At 41.1% G+C, this 17061-nt stretch overlaps 1 protein-coding gene across 3 annotated transcripts in view; it reads right to left on the bottom strand.

Moving 5' to 3' along the window:
- Window positions 1-17061, bottom strand: part of arhgap27 (Rho GTPase activating protein 27) — a 104979-nt gene that overhangs the window by 9273 nt on the left and 78645 nt on the right. For 2 of the 3 annotated variants that reach the window (XM_060939527.1, XM_060939528.1), the window contains 8 exons: window positions 11478-11545; window positions 11274-11361; window positions 8694-8795; window positions 8501-8599; window positions 8266-8371; window positions 3373-3498; window positions 3179-3277; window positions 3010-3087 (listed from right to left, as the gene is read on the bottom strand). In XM_060939527.1, coding sequence (XP_060795510.1) covers window positions 3010-3087; window positions 3179-3277; window positions 3373-3498; window positions 8266-8371; window positions 8501-8599; window positions 8694-8795; window positions 11274-11361; window positions 11478-11545 — 766 coding nt within the window. Of the gene's footprint in view, window positions 1-2047; window positions 2485-3009; window positions 3088-3178; window positions 3278-3372; window positions 3499-8265; window positions 8372-8500; window positions 8600-8693; window positions 8796-11273; window positions 11362-11477; window positions 11546-17061 lie in introns of those variants that run through there. The other variant, XM_060939529.1, reaches the window with a different exon arrangement.

The following is a 17061-nucleotide window of genomic DNA, read 5'->3' as shown; positions in this document are numbered from 1 at the left end:
AGTTTCAGAAGTGAGTAAGCTGTTTATTGAACTTTAGCTTCCCCTACGGCCCTATCACATGTAAAAATATTTTCACTAAAAATTGGAAATAAATTGTATGGTTATTTGTCCTAAGGCCACAGTTATCCATAAGTATGCAGTGTTAGGCTTCTCACAGCATAGGAATTTCAGCATGCATCCTGTCTTACAGCCTGTAGTATACTGAAATAGCTTGGCGAAAATATGCATATTTTTTTAAAACATAAAATTATTATTCATCATTAATATCATAAATACATACTTCCGTTTGTTTTTTTTATATAACAAACCGTTTGAATATTGATTGAAATTTGAGGAAGTTACGGTCATCTGAAAAGTACATATCGCTACCAACTCAATGTAATGGGTAAGCCAGCTGTCTGAGGTAAGATGGCCGCCATGTGCGGACGTTCGACTTCGTTGACGGGCAACGGGGACGAGGCATCTAGTCTTCTATGTAAATCTATGCTTATATTGTGTCTCTTCCCTGCACCTGAGCATCGTTACCAAGGCGACGAGCTGCACTCAGGGAGCAGAGGGGAGGGGCTGCTCTCTCTCTCACACACACACAGGCTCAGAGCATCGGAGCCTCATAGCCTGCGATACGCGCACTGCATCACTCTCACCATTTCCCGCAGGGGAGTTGTCGGCTCTAGTTTTGTGATTACTCCCCCCCCCCCCCAGCTGGCTACTTATTTGTCATGGCCGGCTAGTATGAGCCTTAGTGGAAAGCCCTGACAATATCTTTCATCTGAAAGCCACTGCTGATTAAAACGACACTTCCCCATGCTGCGATTCGCGGAGTCTCCTCTCCACCACGGACTCCGACGATTGCGCCGGCGTGAAAATGTATATTGTTTCTTTCTTTGCGCATACTCGAAGAAATTCACTGATGTTACGCAAAACCCACGTTTTCACATTGTAGAATAGTGTGAGTAAATTTAAGACCTTTGTTTAAAAAATTAAGACTTGGGCAAAGCAATTTAAGACTTTTTAAGGCCTTAATTTTGGAATATTAAATTTAAGACTTTTTTAAGACTTAAGACCCCGCGGCTACCATGAAGTGTGTTTTCACAGGTTTTATATAGACGCACTGATTGCGCCTTAATCCTGTGCCGGTGCGAGTCGTTTACAGCATGCGTGAGAGTCCACTTGGCACGTGCTGTCTGGAGCATGCCTGAGCGTCTATCTGATGCATGCGCCAAAGCGCGCAGGTGTGGCGCTCTTGCGTGAAATTAGTACAAAAATTAATGTAGCTCTAAATACCTTATGCCAAATTATTATGGCATGTTACAAAAAATAAAGAAAAAAAATCAGAGTCCTCGTCTCCAATTTACGAGTCCGAATGCAGTTAATGCACGAGTTCAAGTCCAAGTCATCAGTACTCAAGTCCAAGTCAAGTCACAAGTCCTTAAAATTAGGGTATGAGTCGGACTCGAGTCCGAGTCCTGGACTCGAGTACCACAAGCCTGGGTACAACCCCAATTCTAAAAAAAAGTTGGGACACTTTGTAAACTGTAAATAAAAACAGAATGCGATAATTTGCAAATCATGGAAACATCACGGCATGGTGGAGCACTGTCGTCTCACAGCAAGAAGGTTCTGGGTTTGAGCCCAGTGGCCGATGGGGGCCTTTCTGTGTGGAGTTTGCATGTTCTCCCCGTGTCTGTGCGGGTTTCCTCTGGGTGCTCCGGTTTCCCCCACAGTCTGAAGACGTTGTTAGGTTAACATGGGGAAGCCTTGGGCTGAGGTGCCCTTGAGCGAGGTACCTAACCCCGAACTGCTCCCTGGGCGCTGTAGCATAGCTGACCACTGCTCTGGGTATGTGTGTGTGCTCATTGCTCACATGTGGGTGTTCACTGCTTCAGATGGGTTAAATTCAGAGAGGAATTTCACGGTGCTTAATATTTCATTGAAAAATAGTACAAAGACAACATATCAACTTTTCTGAAACGTGTTGCTGACATCAAATTCAAAAAGAGCATATATTTAAAAAAAAAAACAATACAGTTTCTCAGTTTCAAAATTTGATATGTTGTCTTTGTTCTATTTTCAATGAAATACAGAGTTTTCATGATTTGCAAATTATCGCATTGTGTTTTGATTTATGTTTTACACAGCGTCCAAACTTTTTTGGAATTGGGGTTGTATTTTAAGTAGTGCTGTCAAAAATGTCGCGTTATTAACGCATTAACTTGACTCAATTTTAACGGCGATCATTTTTTTATCGCGAGATTAACGCTCTGTGACATGATGTAGGTTTTTCATAAGCTTTTGAAACTGCCAGGAACTTGGAACAGAGACTTTGCTTCGAAAAACGATAGCAGCTAGACTGTAATGCCACGCCCCGCACAGCCAGAGTCCTCTGCCCTCCCCCGAAGAGCCAGGGTGCTCGGCTTAGGTTTCGTTTTCCCATCAGCGGCTCCAGCCCGACTTTGCAGTGGCTGTGACGAGACGTGTTATGCTCTGCAATAAAAAAAAAACATTGGTACAACCAGTGTTCGAACTATGCCGATATTTTCGGGGGGTCCCTTTTTTCCCTTGGGTGTGTGTGTGTGTGTGCTTGCGCTTGTCTCAGAGCGCGGATCTCCATCGCGCGCTCACTTCGGATATGCAAATGCTTCCCGTTACACACGATTGCTATGTCAATAAACATCATTTTGCCAATATTTTAGAGACCCCCCAACATTTCCCAAATTATGTTTTCAAGGGATCTCATGTCTGTTTCAGGGGATCTCGGATCCCCCGAGTACCCCCGTAGTTCCAACGGTGAGCAAGCCCATTCACTTTTTTATGCTGATAAGAGAATTACAATGGTTTTTCATGTGACAAAAATGTGCAATTAAATTGCGATTAATCGCGAGTTAACTATGACAGTCGCGACATTAATCGCGATTAAATATTTTAATCGCTTGACAGCACTAATTTTAAGCAAAGGAATAGAGCACTGACAAACAAGAACAAAGTATTTTCAATTAAAAAATACATTACCATGATCAGCCTTGAAGCGTAGCTTCTGAATAACAGCTAAGTTCCCACTAACTCTGTAGATTCCATCAATCCCCAGACCTGGCAGAAGAAAGCAGATTGGGTCACACTCATCATTTAAATGTAATAAAATGGCATCTAATTTGATCTAGTATTGTACAATACACTGTACCTCTTTTCTCTACTGTCCTGATGCACTTCATCACAAAGCTAGGCACTGTACTCTTCTCCTGGGCACAGAGATTTTGGAGATGACAGCCAAAGACGTTTTCTATGTCAGACAAGGAAACATCTTAGTTATATACCTCTTGTATTTGAAAACCACACAGATATCCTCAGAAGAAACAGCAGCAGCAGTCATTTCACCTCTAATATAGCCCTTTTCCTTGACTGACTGCAAAGTAGGCCTCTTGAGAAGAAATTTGCGGAGCTTGTTGCGGACCTTCTTCTGATCCGCCTCAGGTGTGGAACTGGAGGAAAATTGCCTACTTGCTAATGGACAAACAGAGAAACAGTATATTTTGGCTTCTTACTATCCAACTACCTCATGAAGTTCGATAAAGATTCATTCAACTTCAAGAACAATAAACTATACAGTGGATATAAAAAGCGTACACACCCCGTTAAAATGATGGGGTTTTTTTTACATCAGAAAAACCTGAGACCATGATAAATAATTTCAAAACTTTTCCCGCCTTTAATGTGACCTATAACCTGTACAATTCAACTGAAAAACAAGCAAACCTGTTAGGGGGAAAACATAAAAAATAAAAAAAAACATACAATAAGCTGGTTGCATAAGTGTGCACACCCTTAAACTAATACTTTATTGAAGCACCTTTTGATTTACTTACAGCATTCAGTCTTTTTGGGTCGGAGTCGATCAGCCTGCCACATCTAGACTTGGCAATATTTGCCCACTCTTCCTTGCAAAAGCGCTCCAAATCTGTCAGATTGCGAGGGCGTCTCTTGTGCACAGCCCTCTTCAGGTCACCCCACAGATTTTCAATTGGATTTAGGTCTGGGCTCTGGCTGGGCCATTCCAAAACTTTTTTGGGGTCGTTGTCATGCTGAAAGATGAAATTCCTCTTCGTCTTCAGCTTTCTAGCAGACACCTGAAGGTTTTGGGCCAAAATTGACTGGTATTTAGAACTGTTCATAATTCCCTCCACCTTGACTAAAGCCCCTGTTCCAGCTGAAGAAAAACAACCCCAAAACATGATGCTGCCACCACCATGCTTCACCGTGGGTATGGTGTTCTTTTGGTGATGCGCAGTGTTGTTTTTGCACCAAACATACCTTTTGGAATTGTGGCCAAAAAGTTCAACTTTGGTTTCATCAGACCATAACACATTTTCCCACATGCTTTTGGGAGAGTTGATGTATTTTTTTGCAAAATTTAGCCAGGCCTGGATGTTTTTTTTTTTTGTAAGAAAAGGCTTCAGTCTTGTGACCCTACCTCATAGTCCAGACATCTGGAGAATACGGGAGATTGTTGTCACATGTAGTACACAACCAGTACTTGCCAGAAATTCTTGCAGCTCCTTCAGTGTTGCTGTAGACCTCTCGGCAGCCTCCCTGACCAGTGTTCGTCTTGTCTTTTCATCAATTTTGGAGGGACGTCCAGTTCTTGGTAACGTCATTGTTGTCCCATATTTTCTCCACTTCTTGATGACTGTCTTCACTGTGCTCCATGGTATATCTAATGCCGTGGAAATGTTTTTGTACCCTTCTCCTGACTGATCCCTTTCAACACTGAGATCCCTTTGATGCTTTGTAAGCTCTCTGTGAACCCTGGCTTTTGCTGGAGGATGCAACTGAGTAAATGTCTGAACTTTATTTGGGGTTAATCAGAGTCATTTTAATTGATGGCAGGTAGAACCCCAAAAGACTGAATGCTGTAATTAAATCAAAAGGTGTTTCAACAAAGTATTAGTTTAAGGGTGTGCACACTTATGCAACCAGCTTATTGTACATTTTTTATATTCCCCCCCTAACAAATTTGTTTGTTTTTCAATTGAATTGTGCAGGTTATAGGTCACATTAAAGGTGGGAAAAAGTTCTGAAATTATTTATTGTGGTCTCATTTTTTTTTACATAAGAAAAACCTATCATTTTAACGGGGTGTGTACACTTTTTATATCCACTGTACCATGGACATATCCCCTCAAAAGTGTGCTCCAACAAAAATAATGAGTACAATGCTTTATTAGACAAAAGTCCTATTAAGATACCAAATTTTATTTTAATGATAGGATCACTACAATGCAGCCTACTAGACTAGGTGTGCAATGTTTCCTACAATTTCTGTAATGTGTAAGACAGAAGGTCAGTTTATACTGCATACGCTGTTTGGAACCATATTCATACTTTTACATATTCATGTACAATCCCAAATCAGAAAAAATTTAGGATGGTATGCTGAAATTGAAATTAAAACTGAAAATAGTGATTTGTAAAATCATTTTTGACCTGTACTGCACACAAAACAATACAACAGCACATTATTTGATGTTTTACCTCATTAATTGTATTGTTGTTATTGTTTTTTTTAAATAAACATATTTTAATTTTGGGTGGCATGGTGGTGTAGTGGTTAGCGCTGTTGCCTCACAGCAAGAAGGTCCAGGTTCGAACCCCGTGGCCGGCGAGGGCCTTTCTGTGCGGAGTTTGCATGTTGTCCGCGTGGGTTTCCTCCGGGTGCTCCGGTTTCCCCCACAGTCCAAAGACATGCAGGTTAGGTTAACTGGTGACTCTAAATTGACCGTAGGTGTGAATGTGAGTGTGAATGGTTGTCTGTGTCTATGTGTCAGCCCTGTGATGACCTGGCGACTTGTCCAGGGTGTACCCCGCCTTTCACCCGTAGTCAGCTGGGATAGGCTCCAGCTTGCCTGTGACCCTGTAGAACAGGATAAAGCGGCTACAGATAATGAGATGAGATATTTCAATTTTGATTCTTGCAACACATTTAAAAAAAGTTGGTACAGTTACCACTCTGTAATGTTGCCATTCTTTCTCACAACACTTAAAAGATGTTTAGGGACTGAAGACACCAAGTGATGAAGTGTTTCAGGTGTTATTTTGTCCCATTCTTCCTGCAAACAAGTCTTAAGGCGTGCAACACTATGGGGTCGTCGTTGCCACATTTTTCATTTCAAAATTCTCCACACATTCTCTATTGTGGACAGAGAGGACAGGCACCCTCTTCTTCCAAAGCCATGCCTTTGTAATGTGTGCAGAATGTGGTTTTGGATTGTCTTGTTGAAATCTCCCTGGAAAAGATGTCGTCCTGAAGGCAGCATATGTTGCTCCAAAATCTCAATGTACACTTCTGCATTAATGCTCCGTCACAGAAATGTAAGTTACCTTTACCAAGGGCACTGACAACTCCATACCATGACAGACCCTGGCTTTTGGACTCGTTGCTGGTAACAGTTTGGATGGTCCTTTTTGTCTTTGGTCTAGAGCACACTGTGTTCATTTCTTCCAAAATAGACCTGTAATTCTGACCACAATACACATGGGAAACAGGTCTGGACTGCAGCAGGCCAGTTTAGCACCTGGACTCTTACTACAGAGCCATGCAGTTTTAATATGTGCAGAAAGCAGTTTGGAATTGCCTTGCTGAAAGAAGGACGGCCTTCCCTGAAAAAGATTTTGTCTGGACGGCAGCATATTGCTCTGAAACCTGCATATATCATTCAGCATTAATGATGCCTTCCCAGATGTACAGGCTACCCATGTCATGTGCACTAATGCACCCTCATACCATCACAGATGCTGGCTTTTGAACTGTGCACTGATAACAAGCCGGATGGTCCCTCTCCTCTTTAGCCTGGAGGACGTGGTGTCCATGATTTCTAAAAAGAAAGAATTTCTACTTTTGATTCATCAGACCTGGGAACGATTTTCCACTTTGCCTCAGTCCATCGTAAAAGAGCTCAGGCCCAGAGAAGGTGGTGGTGTTTCTGGATATTGTTTATATCCGGTTTTAACTTGCATTTGTGGATGCAGTAATGAACTGTTTTCACAGACGATGGTTTTCTGAAGTGTTCCTGAGCCTATAGAGTGATTTCCACAACAGACACATGTCTGCTTTTAATGCAGTGCCGCGTGAGGGCCTGAAAATCACAGGCATCCAACGTCAGTTTTCAGCCTTGTCTCTTTCATACAGAGATTTCTCCACATTCTCAGAATCTTTTAATGATATTATGTACCATAGATGATGTGATCCCCAAATTCTTTGCAATTTTACATTGAGGAACATTATTCTTAAATTGTTGCACTGTTTTCCCAAGTAGTCTTTCACAAAGCGGTGAACCCCTCCCCATCTTTACTTCTGAGAGACTCCACCTCTCTGGGATGCTCTTTATATTCCCAATCATGTTATGACCTTTCACCAATTAACCAAATTATCTCATCTCATCTCATTATCTGTAGCCGCTTTATCCTGTTCTACAGGGTCACAGGCAAGCTGGAGCCTATCCCAGCTGACTACGGGTGAGAGGCGGGGTACACCCTGGACAAGTCGCCAGGTCATCACAGGGCTGACACATAGACAACCATTCACACTCACATTCACACCTACGGTCAATTTAGAGTCACCAGTTAACCTAACCTGCATGTCTTTGGACTGTGGGGGAAACCGGAGCACCCAGAGGAAACCCACGCGGACACGGAGAGAACATGCAAACTCCGCACAGAAAGGCCCTCGCCAACCACGGGGCTCAAACCTGGACCTTCTTGCTGTGAGGCGACAGCGCTAACCACTACACCACCGTGCCGCCCCCAAATTATTATTATTATTATTTTTTTAAGCATTGCACAACTTTTTCAGTCTTTTGTTGCCCTTGTCCCAACTTTTCTGAAACATGTTGCTGACATCAAATTCAAAATGAGCATATATTTAAAAAAACAAAACAAAAACAATACAATTTCTCGGTTTCAACATCTGATATGTTGTCTTTGAAAATAGTCCAATGAAATATAGGGTTTCCATGATTTGCAAATCTTCCCATTCGGTTTTATTTATGTTTTACACAGTGTCCGAACTTTTTTGGAATTGGGGCTGTATTTGTATTTAGGAGTTTGAAAACAAGTTATTAAATTAAAATAAACAGGTGACGAGGCTAATGTGAAAATGGTCATTTGTATACAAGTCCCAACACCTGCTAGAAGGTGTGGGCCAGACGTAAGAACTCTTTCTGGTATTTGAATTCACTTATAGTCAGTTAAGGTGCAAGCGCCACCCTACATTACCATTGCTCATCCTTCGTTTGTCTATACTTGATTTGTCTTCCTTTTCTGTGCTGGAGGACTTTTCACTGGCTTCCTCTTCATCATCTGTGTGGTGATGCTCCATGTCCTGAGACAGACAGAAATAAATACACTTTCACTTTCGAGGATTTTGAAGCTTTTAATATTAAAATATTGCCAAATCCTCTATTAGAGACATGCTAATTCTGCATAAACATAATCAGAATGTCTGACTTACAAGTTGCCGTATGGTGTCTGTTATTACTTTATGCCAGTCCGTAATGATGCTGTCTGTGTCGTACTGAATCAGGAATTCTGTTCCAGTGCGACTTTTTAGCTAAATAATTAATAAAATTATTATAAAAAACAAATTAACCAATCATGCATAACAATATACACTGGACGTATATCTGGTTTCCTTATTTTTATACCTCCATCACATTTTTTTTGCTGGACTTCTCCTTTGCAGCCCATCCAACTGTTGCTCCTTTCAAATCCACAGTGAATTCTGGAACAATCTGAGTGGTCTTGCTCTGTGGAAACAGAAATTCACTGGTTTAAAAAGTAGGCTGTTGGTTAAAAAAAAAAAAAAATGCAAATCAGTGGCATTGATTCATAGCAGCCCTTAGCAAAAAGAAGTTTATTCAAGTGTACTATGAGTATACTTAATTTTTTACTAAAACTGAGGAAGTATACTTGAAGTTGACTTTTTATAAACTATATTTTATATACTTAAGAATAGTATAGTGAAGTCTACTTGGCTTATACTGAAAAGTATAAACAAAAGTCTAAGACTAAGTACATTAATACTAAGACTTATACTTTAATACTAAAACTTATACTTTAGTATACTTTTTACGTTTTTCTGCCACAAAGTACAAATACTTAGTATATCTTGCTCCAAGTGCATAATAAGGTCAAGTCATTGACTCATGCTTAACATTTAATTTATATATTAATATAATATAATGCTGGAGTTTAAAACTTTACAGTATATAGTATGTGTGCTCAATTGCATTATCTTTATGTACCTTAAAATCATACACAAAAACAGAAAAAACTTTTGACTTGACTTTATTGATCAAGTTCTCCAGTAAGGAAGGACTTGATTTCATAGGTCTTTGTTTTTGAAATGTTTGAAAATATATATCAAACTTGTTTTCAACATTCTGTCTTGTGATTTTGTAAATGCATCACACTCTTGTGTACATACAGTATGAGTAAACTTTAAGAATACTTTAAGGAGTATATTTCCAGTATATAAACAGTAAGCGACAAGTAATATGCCAAGCAAACTTAAAAGTATAACAAGTACACTAGTGAAATAACCAACATTATACGTTCGAAGTATCTAACTAAGGGGTGCCGTGCCATAAATCTGGGGACCTGGGTTCGAGTCCAACCCGAGGTCACTTCCCGATCCCCCCCCCCCCGTTTCTCTCCAGCTCATTTCCTGTCTCTACACTATCCTATCCAATAAAGGTGAAAAAAGCCCCCAAAAAAGAAGTATATAACTAGTACAATGGCAGTATATCGATAAGTATACTTGTGGTATACTTTAAGCATACGAGAGGGATATACCAAGTACATTGATAGTATATAGATGAGTGTACTTGTTGTATACTTTAAAGTGTACTTTTGCAAACTTAAAATGAACTTTAAAAGTATACTTTTATAAACTTGAAATGTTCCAATTTAGTCCGAAAAAGTATTAAATTTGTATACTTTCTAGTACACTAAAAGTACATGGTCTGTAGTATACTTGCTATACTTATACTGAAGCATACTTAATAAAATGAACTTTAAGTACCGTATTTTCCGGACTATACGTTGCTCCGGAGTTTAAGTCGCATCAGCCAAAAAATGCATTATGAAGACGAAAAAAACATATATACGTCGCACCGGACTACAAGTCGCACTTTTTTGAAGGGTTATTCTATCCATAGAATCTGTGATTGTATCTGATAAGCGGCGCGTGGTTACTGCGCGACTGCATTGTTTATTTAATAAACGAACAGCTGAGCAGTGATAACGCGCCCTTTGCCCTGTAAGTAGCCTCGTCTGATTATTTTAAATATCTACTACTATCTTTAATACTATCACTATCGTTATTACTAACAGCCTATATTATTATTATAACTAATATTAGTAGCCTATTACTGATGCATTAATCAGTTTGCTTTTAGAATATTTTTACCGGTAGGGCTTATTATCGCCCCATGGCTCTTTCATCTTTGTTATTAAAGCTGTAGTCATCATCGAGGAGTGTCATTCTTCATTTTTGTCGAATTTTATTTCATCAAATCAGAGGCCAAGTAGGCTATAGGTATATCATCTCCAAAGACAGGTACGGTAGTAAAAACAACCGTCTGGTGAAAAAAAAACAACAACAACAACCGCTCAGAGAAAAAAACAGGCAGAAAATGCGCCTGCCAGTTAACGTCATATCAGATAAAAACATTAAACGTTATTCAGACCATTAACACCATAACATCAGAGACGAAGAATAAAGTTCATCTTGGAAGGAGAGTTATTTTTAAAAATGCAAAACAAAATCATTTATAATAGCCCAGAGAAAAACTGGCTGAATATGTACCGTAACATCAAGTTATTCAATAGCCTATAGGCCTAAAATCATTACATAACTTATTTAAATAACTATAGGCCTATCATTAATAATAAAACACAGGTCAATCAAGTTTATCAAGCTGACGATTTCACTCCAAATCAGCAAATCCATTGAATTCCTCATCCTCGATGTCGCTTCTGAACAACTCTGCCAACTCCAGCGGCAGACGAAGTGCCGTTTCCTCTTCTTCTGCGTGGCTGTCGTCAGACTCGGCATCAGCTCCAGTTATTCCGCGGTGAAAAAAAAATATATATACGTCGCACCGGAGTATAAGTCGCATGGCCAGCCGAACCATGAAAAAAAGTGCGACTTATAGTCCGAAAAATACGGCATACTACTTTTTGCTAAGGGAGTTATTTATGTAGCGTGCGGCAGTACTTACTGATGTTCCTCCTGGAGTGGACTTTGGATCTTTGTGGAACGTGAGAATCCCTCCATGAAGAACAGTCCATGACTGTGTCCAGTTCTTTCTGTGGGAACAGTATTGACAAGCAAGTTTTGTTCAACAAAATCATGAAAGCCCAAAGTAAATTTATTTCTCACTCTTATAAATCACATTGATGCAAAAACAAGCTTTTATCCTTACCGTACTTTTTTCCCGTTCTCAGATATCTTAGTCTTGTTGAGGATTCCAGCTTTCTCCAAGTTTGACACCTAAAAAATGGGAATAAGGAAAAGGAAGATTTCAGAGTATATGATATGATGCATTTTCAGGAGGCAGCACACTTGCCTGTAGATTTCTCATCTCATCTCATTATCTCTAGCCGCTTTATCCTGTCCTACAGGGTCGCAGGCAAGCTGGAGCCTATCCCAGCTGACTACGGGCGAAAGGCGGGGTACACCCTGGACAAGTCGCCAGGTCATCACAGGGCTGACACATAGACACAGACAACCATTCACACTCACATTCACACCTACGGTCAATTTAGAGTCACCAGTTAACCTAACCTGCATGTCTTTGGACTGTGGGGGAAACCGGAGCACCCGGAGGAAACCCACGCGGACACGGGGAGAACATGCAAACTCCACACAGAAAGGCCCTCGCCGGACCCGGGGTTCGAACCCAGGACCTTCTTGCTGTGAGGCGACAGCGCTAACCACTACACCACCGTGCCGCCCCGCCTGTAGATTTGTCAACAATATTTGGTTACTTTATTGTGAAATGCTTCTTGTGCATTTTAGTTAGGTCACAATTCTTATTTTAGAATAAATGTTTCTTTATTGTCCACCTATTAGTAGGCAGTGTGGCTTCCCCAATAATGTTACACTGCTTTGACAGAGAGCACACAGTCTCCCAGCAGAATTATAGTATTTAAAATGGTTTTAATGTCCCTAAACCACACTTTTTTCCTTGTACAAAGCAACAATCATTATGTTGATTGACCATGCGTTTCCAAACCATAGCTGATCCAAAAGGTCATAAATTAATGGAAAATCAGCTGATTTTCACGGAATCTGCCGAGACTGAACCGGAAGATCCCGAAGGGGTGCATGACGTCACATGTGCAACAAAGATCCAGGTATCAGTTTCATTCCTGTGCGCAGCAGTGGTTAGACCAGTCTCGATATGGAATCATGTTTTGGAGAGAATTCTGATAGTGATTGGGATTCTTATATATCGGATGAAGAGGCAGATGATTATCAAGGATATTCCAGAGTAAATGGTTATCCTTTCGAGCCCCCAAGACAAGAAACAGATGCCAGTTCACTCAGTTCACGACAGTCCTGCTCACCACCGATAGCGCACCACCAGCCAGAGAGAACTGGAAACACAGACTGGTTTGTGGATTTTTATTCCAAGCTGGCCGCGGCAAAACATGTTTACATGTCCCTCAATAAATACAGAAATCTTTAAAACGTACACTTATTCAGTGTAATTATTGAAAGAAAATATGAAGTGGACGATAATAGGGGAAATCGACGAACTGTCCAAATGTCAGATCAAATGTCATTTATTAAATCAATGGGTTTCTTTTTCGCTCCAGTAATTCCCATGTGGTCGTTCTGGTGGTGGTGATCACTTGACGAATCAGATTTATCATTAGTCGGCGACATGAAATCTGCCTGCTTCGTTTGCACAAACCTCATCCACTGTCGCTTTAGATTAGTGTCTGTGGCAGCGGGGGCGTGGTCAAGCGCCGGTCTGTGACAGGAGGGCGGAGTCAGGGAAGGTAAGTGGCAGAATCACTACACCTGAGAGCAATTAACCTGTGTTTGTGTGTCTTCCCAGTGACCGCGCCCTATATCAGGAGGGAGAGCGAGAGCGGAGGGAGCTCATCCCTAAACCAGACGCCGGTTGTGTGTGTGTGTCTGTGTTAGTCACTGGATATTGTTAGACTGAAAAGTGTGGCAATAAAGCCTAGTTGTAAACCTGATCTCTGTCCTGCCGTCCTCTGTGCTCCACCCACGCATAGGGAACATACCACAGTGTCATTTCTCAGAAATTCGTGAACGGAATGTCCTGCTGTATACGGATTTAAACATCCAAACCCAACGCAGCGCTTTCACATCATTATTTTTGTAAGATTCCAACAACAATATCCAATTTCAGCAAGTAAACAAGCACGGAGTCAGATGAACCGAAATGACCCAGATAACCAGGGTTCTACGCGTGACGTCATGCGAGATTAGCCCTAAGGCGAGGCTGCCTTTTTCCAGGATCCGGAAGCTGCGATTTATTGATAGTTTTGTGCTTGATAATAAAATAACAAATAATATTACCCCCCCCCACTTTATTAACTCATTTTGGTCGTTACTAATGATATATATATATATTATATATATATATATATATTCATTTTGAAGCATTTCAAAAAGGCACTGCATTCACTTTAAAAGCTCTGTGCATGTGTTAAGAGCCTCTGTCAAAATACTCTTTCACCAGCTTTACTTAATATTGCTGCAAATGCTGTAATAGTGCACAATAATCATCACTGCATCTGCAAATTATGACAAGTGCTCACAATATAAGCCATCATAAAATAACACTGAATATATACACTCACTGGCCACTTTAATAGGAACTTGTTCTTGATTCTAAGAATCCTGTTCTTGGCTGCAGGAGTGGAACCCGATGTGTTCTTCTGCTGCTGCATGCTGAGATGCTTTTCTGCTCACCACGGTTGTAAAGAGTGATTATATGAATTACTATATCCTTCCTGGCAAAAAAGCTCAAACCAATCTGTCCATTTTCGTCTGATCTCTCTGACCAACAAGCTGTTTCCACCCACAGAACTGTCACTCACTCAATGTTTTTCGCACCATTCTGTATAAACTCTAGAGAGTGTTGTGCGTCAAAACCCCAGGAAATCAGCGGCTTCTGAAATGCTCAAACCAGTCTGTCTGGCACTAAAACCCATGCCACAGTGAAAGTCACACTTTGAGATCACAAGTTTTCTCGTTCTGATGTTTGAAGTGAACATTAACTGAAGCTCTTGATATGTATCTGCATGATTTGATGCATTGTGCTGCTGATTTGGGAACTGCAGAAAACAGCGGGTGTGGGGGTGTACCTAATAAAGTGACCGGTGAGTGTACATAAAGCTGCCAAGTTTGCTGACCTAGAAGAATCTTTGGCATTTAAAACACTTATGTAACCGGATTACTCGGATCATGGATAACTCGGAACTGGATAACTTGGATCATGACCATCGTCGAGTATATTAAGCGCAAATATCGACATGACTAATGAGACTTAAATGATGCATTTTATTTTTTCCACTTGTCATGGAATAACAATACACAGTCCTTATGTTTGTCTATATTGTGTAGACCTAGTGATAACTAATAAAGTAATGTACTATATTAGTAATGTTCCTATCCTATCAAATGTTTGAGTCCCAGCACAAAGTAAAAGTAAATATTTCTAAAAACAGTTAAATGGATATGCTGTTCATTTAATCCTTCTCCCAGAAGTCCAGCTGAGATTCTGTGCTCTGGGGGCAGCCATGGCCTGAAGGTTAGAGAAGCAGCCTTGGGCCCAAAGGGTTGCCGGTTCGATTCCTGGACCAGCAGGAAAAATGTGAGGGGAGTTGAGTGACTGAGCAGCACTCATGAACCTCTGTATCATGGCTCAAGTGCCCTTCAAGCAAGGCACCGAACCCCTAACTGCTCCTGAGGTGCTGTCGTCTGGGTGTGTGCATGTGCTCATTGCTCACTTGTGTGTTCACTGCTTCAGAGGAGGAATTTCACTGTGCTTGAGTGTACATGTGACCAAACAAAGGCTTCTTCTCCTAATTCTGTGCTAAATGTAAAAAAAAAAAAACACAAAAAAAACCCCAAGAGGTCTTCGCCTTAAATCTCTACTGATCAACTGATTTTGGAGAGAGAGGTGTTCAAGTCCGAGTCATTAAAATTTGAGTCGAGTTGAGTCCACTATTGGGGGCAGCACGGTGGTGTAGTGGTTAGCGCTGTCGCCTCACAGCAAGAAGGTTCTGGGTTCGAGCCCCGTGGCCATCGAGGGCCTTTCTGTGCGGGGTTTGCATGTTCTCCCCGTGTCCGCGTGGGTTTCCTCCGGGTGCTCCGGTTTCCCCCACAGTCCAAAGACATGCAGGTTAGGTTAACTGGTGACTCTAAATTGACCGTAGGTGTGAATGTGAGTGTGAATGGTTGTCTGTGTCTATGTGTCAGCCCTGTGATGACCTGGCGACTTGTCCAGGGTGTACCCCGCCTTTTGCCCGTAGTCAGCTGGGATAGGCTCCAGCTCGCCTGCGACCCTGCACAGGATAAAGCGGCTAGAGATAATGAGATGAGATGAGTCCACTATTGATCCGAATCCGAGAACAACACTCCGACCGCACCATTTGACGGTGGCTGTTTCAGCACCATTAACATTAGTTTGTTCCTGAACATGCCGTATGAACAGGTGAATGTGCTTCTCTTTATCAGGGAGTGTGAAGTATTCTGTCAGAGATGGTTGGGAGACGGATGTAAGTGCAGAAGGTGTGTTTATTAATACAAGTGAAGACGGTAAACAATCCAGAACGGCAGGAAAAATCGTAAAACAGTGAAACAGGCGGGAAGTCGAGCGAGGGACAAACAGGCTATCGTAGACTCGGCAGAATCAAAGACGAGAAACAGGAAATCAGGGATCAGGAAACCAAACAAGGAAATAAGGTTCGGTAATGTGTCAGCAATGCAACTCAATACTTCGCAAAGTATATACTGTATGTTTTCACAGTTTTTATATAGGCGCGCTGATTGCACCTTAATCCTGTGCAGGTTGGAGTCGATTACGGCGCACGCAAGCGTCCTCTTGGAGCCCGAGAGTCTATCTGATGCATGCGCCAAAGCGTGCAGGTGTGGCACTTTTGCACGAAATTAGTACAAAAATTTATGTAGATATAAATATCTTATGCCAAATTATTATGGCATGTTACAAAAAATAAAGAAAAAATCCGAGTCCGAATGCAGTTAATGCACGAGTCTGAGTCCAAGTCATCAGTGCTCAAGTCCAGGTCGAGTCACGAGTCCTTAAAATAGAGAAGAAAGTGGAGCAAAGAAAAAAACCCTGAACTTTTGAAAGTCAAACTAAGATGGGGGGGGGGGGGGGGGGGGGGGGGGCAACGTCCCCCGAAAATATATTAATAACATAACACGCAAAACCCTGCATTCTAGTGCATTTTAGTACTTATTTTCACTAAAACAAGTTATAACTTTTAAGCCTTTTTCTTTCATGTACATTAATGATTAACATGTCAAAAATATCAAATTTAATTCCCCGAGTTAATGAGCAATTTTCAGGAGCGCATTTAGGAAACGCGGTGATTTTCCTGCTACACAGTTCATTACTTTGAAAAAAAAATCAGACAGTTGAAGGTAAACTCAGCAAAATCCCAAAACAGTGCTGTTAAAAAGTAAAGGTCTGTTAGAGTTTCTAAAGCTTTCAGGTTTCAATGTTGGGGACGTTGAGCCTCGTTTATCAATCTTTTAATAGAGTTGTGCGTTTGCAGAAGCGAAAGTGAACTAAACATTTCCAATTCATATTTATGCGAGTTGAAGCCAATTGTTTACATTAGTTCGTATTGTCTGTAAATTTAAACACATCATGAATACCAAATTTCTCATGTAAATCAGGGGCGTAGCTAGAATTTGGGGGGGGGGTCACACACTGACTGGCAGCCTAAGTGCATTATGTAACAAAAAATAATTACCATTGCTAGTTTTAGGTA

Source organism: Neoarius graeffei, chromosome 14, assembly GCF_027579695.1.
Source record: "Neoarius graeffei isolate fNeoGra1 chromosome 14, fNeoGra1.pri, whole genome shotgun sequence".
Taxonomy (NCBI): domain Eukaryota; kingdom Metazoa; phylum Chordata; class Actinopteri; order Siluriformes; family Ariidae; genus Neoarius; species Neoarius graeffei.
The sequence above is the reverse complement of the archived record's forward strand: the minus strand, read 5'-3'. Positions and strand labels throughout refer to the sequence as shown.